At 40.8% G+C, this 14,093-nt stretch overlaps 1 protein-coding gene across 13 annotated transcripts in view; it reads right to left on the bottom strand.

Moving 5' to 3' along the window:
* Positions 1 to 14,093, bottom strand: part of ATG7 (autophagy related 7) — a 252,711-nt gene that overhangs the window by 121,276 nt on the left and 117,342 nt on the right. For 11 of the 13 annotated variants that reach the window (XR_004001157.1, XR_004001158.1, XM_030568359.1 and 8 more), the window contains one exon: positions 11,119 to 11,241. Coding sequence is in view for 10 of the 13 variants with exons in the window: in XM_030568359.1 (XP_030424219.1) it covers positions 11,119 to 11,241 (123 nt within the window). In the remaining 3 variants the exon portion in view is untranslated. Of the gene's footprint in view, positions 1 to 8,913; positions 8,952 to 11,118; positions 11,242 to 14,093 lie in introns of those variants that run through there. The other 2 variants (XM_030568365.1, XR_004001159.1) reach the window with 2 other exon arrangements.

Raw genomic sequence — 14,093 nt, 5'->3', positions numbered from 1 at the left:
TTCTGTTCCTAAGTGGAATAAAATTTAGTGCATTTCAGATTCCTGCTCTTACTGTACACTGAGTTAACGTTGTATTTTGTATCTGTAGTTTTAAAAAGATGAATTATAACATTTATAAAGTGGTATTGTTAATATTCAAATATTACAGGCCTGATGGATAATATTAATAAACATTGCAAACTACTCATCCAATAAATTCAGAAATCTTGCATGCTTTATTGCACTTACACTTACACTAGTAAGAATAAAAGCAGATCTACACATAGCTATCATACAATGTGTAGGGAAGGTAATGAATTCATAACACTAAATGTCACCTGAAATGCTTCACGTAATGTAGTGATACTCAGATTGAGGCTTCCAAGCCGCTAGTGCCTCTTTAATGAGTCTCCTGCAGCTCTTTGCATCACATGAAATTAAAACACCGTGTGATTTAATTATTACCCAGTCTAAGTTATTAACCAATCAGGATGATTTTACTATGTTATTAAACAACTGTAACTGATAAAATAATAATATGTGGTCAGTCGTTTTGCTTTGAGAACTATATAGGAGCCAAATTAGTGATCAATAGTTCCCAAAAGAGCCACAGTAGTGTGAATTTATTGTTTCATTTCCTATAGTACTATACATTCAAATTTAAACAATATGATGGGAAATATTTAGTGTATATATATATATATATATATACATACACACTAAATATTACCCATCATATTGTTTGGGAACTATTGATCACTAATTTGGCTCCTGAACCACTGAGGTCTGACTATAACTGATGTAATGGATATATATTTCTTAAATGGAACATACATTGACCAAAAAAAATCAACTGCCTGCCTGTTTCTTCTGTATGTTAAGACCCAAAATTTCTCTGGGTACATAAAAATGTGTTAAATCTTTAAGAAGCAACTTGTTTAAGCTACATTTAGGTATTGAATCAGGAAAGCACTTGGGCATGTGCTTTTAAGTCCATTCCTAAGCAGTGAAAGCACTTAAGAAGGTGTTTAAGGGACACAAGCATGGGCTTTAAATTCTGTAGTGGGGGGCCCAAAACTGGATGCAATACTCCAGATGTGGCCTCACCAGTGCCAAATAGAGAGGAATAATCACTTACCTCGATCTGCTGGCAATGCTCCTAGTAATGCATCCCAATATGCCATTAGCCTTCTTGTCAACAAGGGTACACTGCTGACTCATATCTAGCTTCTCATCCATTGTAATCCCCAAGTCCTTTTTAACTGAACAGCTGCTTAGCCTGTCGGTCCCCAGCCTGTAGTGGTGCATGGGAGTCTTTCGTCCTAAGTGCAGGTCTCTCACTTGTCCTTGTTGAACCTCATCAGATTTCTTTTGGCCCAATCCTCTGGACCATATCCCTACCCTCCAGTATATCTACCCCGCCCCCCTCAGCTTAGTGTCAATCATGAACTTGCTGAAGATGCAATCCATCCCATCATCCAGATCGTTAATAAAGATGTTGAACAAAACTGGCCCCAAGACCAACCCCTGGGGCACTCGGCTGCCAATTAGACATTGAGCCGTTGACCAGTACCCATTGAGCCTGACAATCTAGCCAGCTTTCTATCCACCTTGTAGTCCATTCATCCAATCCATACTTTTTTAACTTGCTGACAAGAATACTGTGGGAGACCGTATCAAAAGCTTTGCTAAAGTCAGGATATATCATGTCCACTGCTTTCCCCATATCCACAGAGCCAGTTATCTCATCATAGAAGGCAATCAGGTTGGTTAGGCATGACTTGCCCTTGGTGAATCCATGTTGACTGTTCCTGATCACCTTCCTCCTCCTCCTCCATCAGTTCCCTAAGGGAGTCAAAGTCTGCTTTTCTGAAGTCTAGGGTCCGTATTTTGCTACTCTCCTTTCTTCCTTTAGTGAGGATCTAGAACTCAACCATCTCCTGGTCACTGCTGCCCAGGTCGCGACCTACTCCTACTTCCCCTACAATTCTTCCCTGTTTGTAAGCAGCAGGTCAAGAGCAGAATGGCCCTTGGTTGCTTCCTCCAGTAGTTGCACCAGGAAGTTGTCCCTAACACTCTCCAAAAAATTCCTGTATTGTCTGTGCACTGTTGTATTGCTCTCCCAGCAGATGTCAGGGTGACCGAAGTCCCCCATTAGAACCAAGGACTGTGTTCTGGAAACTTCAGTTAATTGTTCAAAGAAAGTCTCATTTACCTCATCCTCCTGGTCCAGTGGTCTATAGCACATGTCCACTACGACATCACCCTTGCTGCTCTCACTTATAAACTTAACCCAAAGACTCTCAACAGGCTTTTCTCCAGTTTCATACTGGTGCTCTGAGCAATCATACCATTCTCTTACATACAGTGCAACTCCTCCACCTTTCCTCCCCTGGCCTTTCCTGCCTGAACTTTTTATACCCATCCATGACAGTGCTCCAGTCATGCGAGCTACCCCACCAAATCTCTGTTATTCCAATCACATTATAGTTCTTTGACTGTGCCAGGACTTCCAATTCTTCCTGCTTGCTTCCCAGGCTTCTTACATTTGTGTACATGCACCTAAGATAACTAGCCAATTGCCCTGCTTCCTCAGTATGAATCAGGAGGCCCCACACTGCACCTCCTCATTGTGTTTCCTCCCAGTATCCCACTTACCTCAGGGCTTAGGTCACCGTCCCCTGGCGAACCTAGTTTACAGCCCTCCTTGCTAGGTTAGCAAGTCTGCCTGCAAAGATACTCTTCCCTCCCTTCGTTAGGTGGATCCCATTTCTTTCTAGCAATCCTTCATCCCAGAATAACATCCCATGGTTGAGCAATCCAAAGCCCTCTCTCCGACACCACCTGCGTAACCATGCATTTACCTTCACAATTGGACGATCCCTACCTGGGCCTTTTCCTTCTGCAGGGAGGATAGACGAGAACATAACTTGCACCTCAAACTCTTTTATCCTTCTTCCCAGAGCCACATAGTCTGCAGTGACCTGCTCAATGTCATTCTTGGCAGTATCATTGGTGCCCATGTGGAGAAGTAGGAAGGGGTAGCGGTTCGAGGCCTTGATCAGTCTCAGCAGACACTCCATCACATCCTGAATTCTAGCTCTAGGCAAGCAGCACACTTCTCAAGTCTCTTGGTCTGGTCGCCAGATGGATGACTCTGTACCCCTTAGGAGGGAGTCCCCGACCACCACCACCTGTCTCCTCCTCTTGGAAGTGGTGGTCATGGAATGCCTATCCCTAGGACAGTGCATCTCATGCCTTCTAGTCGATGGGGTCTCCTTCTGACCCCTTCCCTCTGATGGCTCTTCAAAATCATTCTCCGCAGTAGTACCTGTGCAGAAAGCCTGGAAACGGTTTCTTTCTTCTATCTGAATAGGGGGTACATGACTTTTCCTGATTCTTCTTCTGGAGGTCACATGCTGCCAATTTTCTTCCCCATTCTGCACTGCCCTCTCTGATTCTTCTCCAGAACCAAATGCTGACTTCTGCCCAGCAAGTCTTCATTTTCTCTGATGCAATGCAAGGTTGATATTTGTGTGTCTAGTCCTTTAACCTTCTCTTCCAATATGGAGACCAGTTTGAACTTGGTACAGACAAAGTCACTTCTATCCTCTGGGAGAAAGACAAACATGGCACATCCTATGCAGGTCACAACAGCAGATCAGCTGATGAGATTTTGGGGAAAAAGTGGTTGTTTATCCATAGTTTGAAAATTATTACAATATTTTTGGTCCACTCATAAAACTCAAAAACAATTTCCTATTAAAATTTCAAACTTGTTTATATATTAATCCCCAGTTGCAACTGTGGCAATGGACTAACTTTACCAAAGGAAGGAAGAAAAATCTTTTTTAGTTATTAAAAGCTGATTTTTATGATCTCCAGTACCATACAGTATCTAACAACACTTCCATGAGAAGTCTAATGAGTGCTGGAAGATAAGCAGCTGTGTAACTGAAACAATCATATATGTATAGTTACGAGCGAGGACCTATTTATCCTAATTATGTTCTGTAACTCACAGGAAAAAGTCCTAACACACATCTTACAAAATACAAAAATTTTCTTTAGTCTTGCCTTGCATACAGTCATAGCAAATATAAGACTACCTGGAGTCAATCTAAATATAATATTTACATTTAATAATCATGTAAACACATATGAAGATTAGGATAGCACATTCTCCCCAAAAGGTAGCTCAGCAATAACCATCCCCCTCAGTGAGCCTCATAAACCATCAGGCAATGCTCCCCAGAACACCGTATAAGTTGTATTGGCCTTATTGTCTAAGTAAACTGACCTCAGATAAACAATTTCTACAGGCAGTTCATTAAAGGCAAAAAACATTAACAGAAATAATAGCACACAAACTCAGTTGTGCACATTCTGTAAAGCAATTTTTACAAAACCTCGTACTCTGAGAAGAGATCCATTCTTCTTATTATTAAAGTGTCAGCAATGGCAAAAATGCAACAAAGAGCATTATAATACAGGAGGCATTACATATCAAAGAAAGGTGTTAGTAGTTATTATTCCAGGTAAACAGGCTCTATGTTCATCTAATTTTCAACCTGTTGGACCCTGTTTTTCATGAACACTCTGATTTCATTGGGGTAACAGAAACACAGTTTTGACCACCACAAGCCACAGAGGTTCTCATAAAATACAAGAGAGCTTATTTATTCCAAGGTTTAGCAATTCTAATTTAACCAAAGAATTTCTGTCGTCTCTCGAAAGGAGCAGGGAAGTAATCAGAAAAAGTTTATTTGCATGTACAGTACTGTGGTACTTGGGCTGATTATGATATGAAAGTTTGCATATGTTGTTTATAGGTTAGACTAATTTTCCTGCCAGCAACCTCAATATACCTACCATATAGAATGGATCTTATGGAACTGTAGGTTTAATAAATTTAACTTTACATACTATAATTCCACTGATGTCAAAGTTAAATACATGTATAAGTCTTCGCAGAATCTGGGCCCTAATCAGTAAGCAATGGGAATTCCTGCAGTGCAATGGATTGTTCACTGAGATCACACTGGTCCCCTAAGAACAAATGATATCTGTACTGAAGTATGGGCAAAACCATAATGCTAAGATTCTTCCATTCTGAACAGCAAGGTTTCCACAGAAAATGAGGACAATATAAGCAAACTGGAAAACAGGTTTCAGTCAGGATTCTTCGAGTATGTCTACACTATGAAATTAGGTTGATTTTATACAAGCTGATTTTTAGAAATCGATTTTATACAGTCGATTGCGTATGTCCACACTAAGTGCATTAAATCAGCAGAGTGTGTCCTCACTACAGTGGCTAGCATCGACTTACGGAGCGGTCCACTGTGGGTAGCTATCCCACAGTTCCCGCAGTCTCCGTCGCTCATTGGAATTCTGGGTTAAGCTCCCAATGCCTAAAGGGCAAAAACATTGTCATGAGTGGTTTTGGGTACATGTCACCAGTCTCCCCTCCCTCCGTGAAAGCAATGGCAGACAATCGTTTCACACCTTTTTTCCATGCAGTCGCCATACCACGGCAAGTGTGCAGCCCGCTCAGCTCAGCAACACCGCCGCTGTGCAGCAGACGGTGCAGTAGGTCTCCAAACCATCATCATACACCACTTCTGCTGCAACTCTGCTCTGCTGCTATTGCCTCAATAGCAAATTTCTCCATGTTGTGTGTCATGGGATCCTGAACATGTGTTTTTTTTTTGGGAAACGTGTGCAATGCTAAGTGGTGTCCTCCACAACTTCTGTTGCAACTCTGCTCTGCGCAGACACCATACGACGGCAAGCATGGAGGCCGCTCAGATCACCACTGCTGCTGTGAGCATTGTAAACACTTCGCGCAGTATGTGCAGAACCTGCAAAAGCAGGCAAGGAGGCAACGACAGTGTGATCATGATAGTGATGAGGACATGGACACAGACTTCTGTCAAAGCACGGGCCCTAGCAATTTGGACATCATGGTGGTAATGGCGCAGGTTCATGCTGTGGAACACCAATTCTGGGCCCGGGAAACAAGCACAGACTGGTGGGACTGCATAGTGCCACAGGTCTGGGATGATTCCCAGTGGCTGCGAAACTTTTGCACGTGTAAGGGCACTTTCATGGAACTTTGTGACTTGCTTTCCCCTGCCCTGAAGCATAAGAATACCAAGATGAGAGCAGCCCTCACAGTTCACAAGTGAGTGGTGATAGCCCTCTGGAAGCTTGCAACTCCAGACAGCAACCCGTCAGTCGGGAATCAATTTGGAGTGGGTAAATCACCATGGGAGCTGCTGTGATCCAAATAGCCAATACAATCACTGAGCTGCTGCTATCAAGGGTAGTGACTCTGGGAAATGTGCAGGCCATAGTGGATGGCTTTGCTGCAATGGGGTTCCCTAACTGTGATGGGGTGACAGACAGAACGCATATCCCTATCTTGCGACTGGACCACCTTGGCAGCCAGTATGTAAACCGCAAGGGGTACTTTTCAATGGTGCTGCAAGCACTGGTGGATCACTAGGGACATTTCACCAACATTAACATGGGATGGCTGGGAAAGGTGCAGGACGCTCACATCTTCAAGAACTCTGGTCTGTTTGAACAGCTGCAGGAAGGAACTTACTTCCTAGACCAGAAAATTACTGTTGGGGATGCTGAAATGCCTATAGTTATTCTTGGGGACACAGCCTACCCTTTAATACCATGGCTCATGAAGCCATACACAGGCACCCTGGACAGTATAGGCTGAGCAAGTGCAGAATGGTGGTAGAACGTGCATTTGGATGTTTAAAAGCACACTGGTGCAGTTTAATGACTCGGTCAGAGCTTAGCGAAACCAATATTCCCATTGTTATTACTGCTTGCGGAGTGCTCCACAATATCTGTGAGAGTAAGGGGAGATGTTTATGGCAGGGTGGGAGGTTAAGGAAAATCGCCTGGCCACTGATTACACGCAGCACGACAACAGGGCGGTCTAGAAGAGCACCGACGGCATTGCTGTGCATCAGAGAAGCATTGAAAATCAGTTTCATGAACTGGCTGGGCTACAGTGTGAAGTTCCTCTTTTGTTTCTCCTTCGTTGACTCTACTTCCCTGTAAGCCAACCGACCTCCCCCCTTCGATCACCACTTTCAGAGGCAATGAAGTCATTATTGTTTCAAAATCATGCATTCTTTATTAATTCGTCACACAAATAAGGGGAAAACTCGCAAGGTAGCCCAGGAGGGGTGGGTGAGGAGAGAAGCACTGAGTGGGGTGGTGGAGGAGGGAAGGACAAGGCCACACTACAGTTCAAAACTTATTGAATTCCAGCCTTTTGTTGCTTGGGCAATCCTGCTCCCCGCGTTCTTGGGCGTCTTAGTGAGGAGGATATGGAACTTGGGGAGGAGGGCAGGCAGTTATACAGGGGCTGCAGTGGCGGTCTGTTCTCCTGCTGCCTTTCCTGCAGCTCCACCAGATGCCTGAGCATGTCAGTTTGCTCTCCCATTAGCCTCAGCATTGCATCCTGCCTCCTCTCAGCATGCTCCTCCCTCCTCTCATCGTGTTCATTTAACATTTTCTTGGACTCTGCCATTGTTTGTCTCCAGGCATTCTGCTGAGTTCTTTCAGTGTAGGAGGACTGCATGAGCTCTGAGAACATCTCATCGCAAGTGTGGTTTTTTTGCGTTCTAATCTGCGCTAGCGTCTAGGACAGAGATGGGAGGGGGAGCATAGAAACATTTGCAGCTACGAGAGGAAAAAAAGGAGAGTAGAATTTTAAAAAGATACATTTTACAGAACAAAGGGAAGACTATTTCACACTGAATCAAGTGATTCACATTACATAGCACATGTACTTTTGCTATAAGGTTGCATTTTGCCTCTTATATTGAGTGCCTGCCGGTTTGGTGTGAGACATCACACACGCTTGGCTGGGCAACAGAATTCGGCTTGCAGGCACAGACATGGTAAGGCAAAGAGTTTCGGCTTCTTCAACCTTCGTAACATGTGGGAACAGTTTCAAACAGCAGCACCCTCCTTTCCCATACCACGCAAAGCCCGTTGGGCTGGCCATTTAAAAGGAAGGGCTGCGGTTTTAGGGTGAATATGCAGCACAATCCAACCTCCTCTCCAAGTCTCTGGGATGATTTTGCCCCACCACTACCATGTGGCTAGTATCAGGGAAGATCCTGGTCAGCCATAAACGGACCTCCCCCCACCGCATGGCTAACAGCAGGGATGATTTAGGCAAACAGCCAAAGTCCAGGGCCCATTTGCTGCAAGGTTTTGTTCTGCAATGATTCCAGACTACTTCCTACTGGCCTGGCATGGTAAATTAATGATTAAACATGCTTGCTTTTAAATCGTGTATTATATTTACAAAGATACACTCACCAGAAGTTCCTTCTCTGGCTTCATGGTCTGGGAGCCTGCCTTGGGAGGACTGGGAGGCTATTGGCTCCAGGGTGATGAACAGTTCCTGGCTTCCGGGGAGAAGGGATTCTCCGCTTGCCTGCCGTGCGTTATGCTATCCTCCACCTCCTCCTCATCTTCCTCATCTTCAAACTCCTCATCCCTGTTGCATGAGATTCCACCCCTGCACATGTCCACGGACAGTGGTGGGGTAGTGGTAGGGGACACCCTTAGAATTGCATGCAGCTCATCATAAAACTGGCATGCATGAGGCTCTGACCCAGAGCGATTGTTTGCATCCTTTGTTTTTTGGTAGGCTTGCCTCAGCTCCTTAACTTTCATGCGGTATTGTTGTGTGTCCCTGTTATAGCCTCAGTCCATCATGCCCTTGGAGATTTTGGCAAATATATTGGCATTTTGTCTTTTGGAGTGGAGTTCTGATAGCACGGCTTCTTCTCCCCATACAGTGATCAGATCCAGTACCTCCTGTTCGGTCCGTGCTGGAGCTCTTTTACGATTCTGGGACTTCATGGTCACCTCTGCTGATGAGATCTGCATGGTCACCTGTGCTGATCAGCTCTCCTGGCTGGCTAAATAGGAAATGAAATTCAAAAGTTCCTGGGGCTTTTCCTGTCTACTTGGCCAGTGCATCCGAGTTGAGATGCTGTCAGCGCGGTCACAATGGAGCACTCTGGGATAGATCCCTGGAGGCAATGCCATCGAATTGTGTCCACACTACCCAAGATTGACCCAGCAAGGTCGATTTTAGCACCTAAAACCCCTCGCTGGGGAGGAGTACAGAAATCGATTTAAGAGCCCTTTAAGTCGATAAAACAAGCTTGGTTGTGTGGATGGGTGCAGGGCTAAATCAACCTAATGCTGCTAAATTCTACCTAACCTCATAGTGTAGACTTCATGAGATTAATAGGGTTAAAAGGAACTCAATATCTGACAGTATCATGTGATAATAGAAACAATCAATGTAAAATAACACTTCAAAAAATCTCACCTCTAAGGAAATTTTTTAAGAATTCAAAAATACCAGGTAACAGTCCAGAGTAATAATTAAGGGTGTGGCCTATGCTGAGTCACTCTTTTTGCTTAGAAGAGAAACACACACAAATAACATTTTTAAAAATCAGTGTTTTGATTTTTCCCTCATATAAAAAAGAGTCTGTTTGTTTTAAATTGTGTAAAACAATTGTATATTTCATGCCAAGATTAGGTACTGAGGAGACTTTTTAAAGTTCATTAACTGAAATAAAAAATTATTAATACTACTTTAATTACTGCATACAATGTAATATACTACCACAGTTTTTGGAAGAAGCTATTAGTTCTTTATGCCAGAAAATACTGATATTATGGAATTATTCTGAAATGCAATAACAAAAACCAGTTTTAAAAATCTGTGTGTTACAGTTCATGTTATGCTCCACGTTATTAAATGTTTATGCATGTAATCTACTCTGCTGCCCATACATTTTTAATCAGATACTTTCAGGTTTTATAATAATCACCCACTTTAAGTGAAAATTAGATGTATGAAGTTGTAAACTGCCTCAACTTCATAATAATCTGTATCACTCTATATATTTTTGTAGATAACAGAATATCCACAAATTGACAAGTGGAAACACCTGAATACATTCTGAAACTTGCAGATGATACTCATGAATTAATAAATGTGAAGGGATGCATTATAAATCAGTTCAAATATTATTCCCTTTAATTATGTCAATAGAACAACACAGTCTTCTAAGCAAACTGAAAAAGTCACTGATGTATGGCAATTAGACCAAGGCATCACCACTATTATGCTAATAAGTAACACCTGAAAAACTTTATAGTACTTGTTTCGTTGTTGGATCCTATCATTGCAATTAATGATTTCTGGGAGGGTTAACAATCTGATTCAATAAACCATCAGATATTACATGGTTTCTTGTCTCCAGCATCTGTAGCAATTATTTTAAAAGTTTAAAACATGAGACCAAAAGCTAAGTCATCATTATCCCAGCAAACTTGTTAAACAAAACTGATAACACATTTCCAGCCGAAGAAACAGCTAAAACCTTTTATGCAGACTACAATAACTGAATAATCACTTCTTAAAGCCAACTTTAAAAACATTCATGGGGTATTACTATACCATACTGCAAGATTAATTATAGATGTACAATAATATAGACATTTATAGGCATCAAAAGGGTCACAAATCATCAAAACAAAACACTGTTCAGAACTTTTATCTGTCTGATTTTAAGTGGCACATAGTCAAGATTTTATATATCTTTATCCACTGCATTTTCCCGTAAGCCAGAAAGTGTCTCATTTTTAATTTGTCACTATGATGGTAGTGGCACATTTTCCACATCCCCCATAACAAAATAGAAATTAACTTTGGATTGACCTAAAAGGCAACTGATTTCTTTAGGAAGAATCACACATTGACACTACTCACTAGACAGTTACTTTTTCTTATAATTAGCTTCCCCAAAAACTGATTGAGTCAAATCTTATGCTCTTAGAAGAACTGGTTACCTCACTCTTCCAATGATATTTGTAACCCTAAGATGTTATATTGTTATCTCACTGCACAGTCAGACACACACAAATGATTTTGTAAACAAAATGTCACTGATCAATTCTAATAGTGAATCATTTGCTCCAATATTTATAAAGCTGAATATTAAGGATGAGGTACCTTTTGCCATTAAGTGTTTAGTCTCTAAAGTCTGAAGTGTATTTTCTTACCTCAGCATCTTGAGTTTCCTGATGTAATAAAGTCAGACCTGTTAGGTCTTCTAAGAAGGAATGTGAGGAATTAAAAACTTTTGCAAGGAAATTAAACCCCTCTCGCTCATACTGGTCAAGGACCTGTGAAATAAACAGACAGAAAAGGATATAAAGACAACATGAAAAGGTTTACTATTACTCATTGCTACATATAGTCTATGAAATAAAGGGTGAGCTTTTTGCACATTCATACAATTACTGTGCAAAGGCTAATGAAGAAAATCACAGTGGGGTAGGGATGAGGAGAAGAATTGACACAGTATTACATTTTCATACCACTGCAGAGAATCTTTCATTTCAGAACTTCCAATACAAAAAATGCCAATAAAAAAAGTTGTATTCTCCAAAATCATGGAGAAAAATTTTGCAGATTCTGTAGAACCTGGTGGAAACCTCCATTACACTTTATTTGTTCTGTTTTGTACATCATGTACAACTGGGACAAAATGTTTAGCTATCGCAACCCAGAGTGTATATGTCATTCCTTTGAGAAGAGATCTATTTTACATAGAATTTTTAATTTCCTAATGGTATGACTTTTTAATCACATACTATAGAAAATTAGTATATTGTCCCCCATTTATTTCTTCCCATATGTGATATAGATACATTGCATATACAATTTCTCTCGCATATTTTTTTTCCGTCCATTTTGAAAAGTCCTCCCAATCACCACATCATCTGAAGTAGAATGCTAAGCACTTTTGGATAAGAACCAAGAGCATGCCACAAGCTGAAATGTTTAGGAAAAAAATTATGTTATGTACTGTTCATATTCCACCTTTCAATGTTTTTGTGGTGAAACAACTGGGAACTGTACTGGTAATTCCTATTAATCACATTCACTCTGTTCAGAAGGTAGGTAGCTTCCCCTAAAACTGAAGTAGTTCATTCTCCCTGGATTGCAAAAGAAGCTGGAAGTGCTGCAGCTAGTACTCTCTTTAATAATCACTAAGTGGATTCAGCTAAGTGAGACTCAATGTACGTGATTATATTTTGTTTTATTTTAAATGAAGCATCCATTCAATGATCCTAGTATATGTATTGTATTATAAAACAATTTACAAGTCAGAAATGAAGACCTTCTTGCCCAGTCATTTAAAATTAACCAAAATCACCTCTTACCCCTCTTCAGCAACCTCATTCTTTTCTAGTCCAACCCCTCCTCAAAAGCCTAGGAGCACAAACAGGTCTTGAATTGCTGTAGCAGAAAATTGTGGGAACTTGCACAGACTGTCAGCATTCATCATTAGAGATGTGGCAGAATACGTCTACAGGGCTTTCCCACGGGTTCTCTAGAACTTCCGGCAAACTGCCACAGGGGAATCTAATAGTTTTCAGCTGACAGCACTAGAAGTTTAATTGGCTAAGGAGTCTGGGATATTGAGTCAAATCTTATTGTTAGATGTTCATTTAGCAGCACAATTAGCTACTACATACTTAGGTTTCGATGTATTTATAGACAATTATGAAAGAATGAAAAATATTTTATATTAAAGAGGAGGAAAGCTTCTTCAAAATTCAAAGAGTTAAACAGTTCTGGAGGTGGTACTTTTGAAATGGAAATCTCTGAATGCTGACACCAATAATCTCTTAACAGCATTAATCTGAGGAAGGAGAAATAAATGGATACGACAGAATGAAGAATTAAGCCTCTTCTTAAATCAAGCCATACACATTTAAACACTGAGACATTAATAGCACTATATGTTCTGGTAGGAAATCTGCAGAAACTATTAATACTCCAGAGATGTATTTCATCATACCAGGGTTTATGCGTTTTCTCTTTAGTGCATAGGTCTGTGTGAGAAGTTAATCTGAGTAAGATGACAAACTGTTTACAAACGTACAAGTATTCCTTTCTTACATAATGATATATTTTAAAATTCACTCCTTAGAAATCAAAACACCACCCTTAGCTAAGTGCATACAACGTATATGTAGAGAATTGGGAAATAGCTTTCCATTTGAGATGTGCCTTTCTTAACATTATCTAGCATATACTGCAATACCTTTTCAAACTACTCTTTGAAAAAAAATATATATATATATATATATATTTTAATGACTACTCTCTGTTCCAAAAGTCTATTAAAAGCAACCAGATGTGCAGCAGTTTCTTGCATCTGACTCTTCGTGAAACACTGCATATAGAAGTCAATTTATAAAGTTGGACTGTGTTCAGAGTTAGGCCTGCATGTAGTCTGCAGAGTTATCATCATTATCCGATATGTGTTATTAATTTACTTTGTTGGAACCAGAATACAGAGTTTATATGACATCTCCTTAATGATGTAGGCCAGATTATATGCATGGTATGTAACAGCAACACACAGTCCACTTGCCATAAACTGTAGCATTATCCTGAAACATTAGAAGCATGTCAAATATAAAGCAGATAACATAACATATTGGTTCTTGCCCACAGTTAAAATCTGAAGGATGTACACTACTTTTGGATAATCAAATGCTAAGGAAGTGGAAAAAAGGTAATACAGGTTCAAGTGACCAAGTATTAATGAAAGGATACTCTCAAAGGTTCAATCAGTTTTTAAATTATATGTATTTTCTTTTGTTAATACTAACAACTTGGAAGCTATAAACAAGTAGTTACACATGTCAAATCCCTGGTACAATTCTTGTCCCCCTGCTGCTTCCTCTTGCCCCTAGTGAAATACAGCACCAGCCCAATTTCCCTCTCCCAAGTTCTGTTTCCTTCTACTCTCCTAAACCCAGACATTAGATTCTAGCCAAATGCCCATCTCCTAAGTTCCCAGGAATTGCGACTCAACTCAGATTTGAACCTTTCCTGCTGCTGCTTCCCTCCTGGGCCCAGTATCATTCCTTCATCAGCCAGAGTTCTGTATACAAATTGCCTTGCTTTATTTCAAGTATGCCTCTAAGCCTTTCTGTATTTGCCAAAATAGCTGTGC

This window comes from Gopherus evgoodei, chromosome 7, assembly GCF_007399415.2.
Source record: "Gopherus evgoodei ecotype Sinaloan lineage chromosome 7, rGopEvg1_v1.p, whole genome shotgun sequence".
Lineage (NCBI taxonomy): Eukaryota > Metazoa > Chordata > Testudines > Testudinidae > Gopherus > Gopherus evgoodei.
The sequence above is the reverse complement of the archived record's forward strand: the minus strand, read 5'-3'. Positions and strand labels throughout refer to the sequence as shown.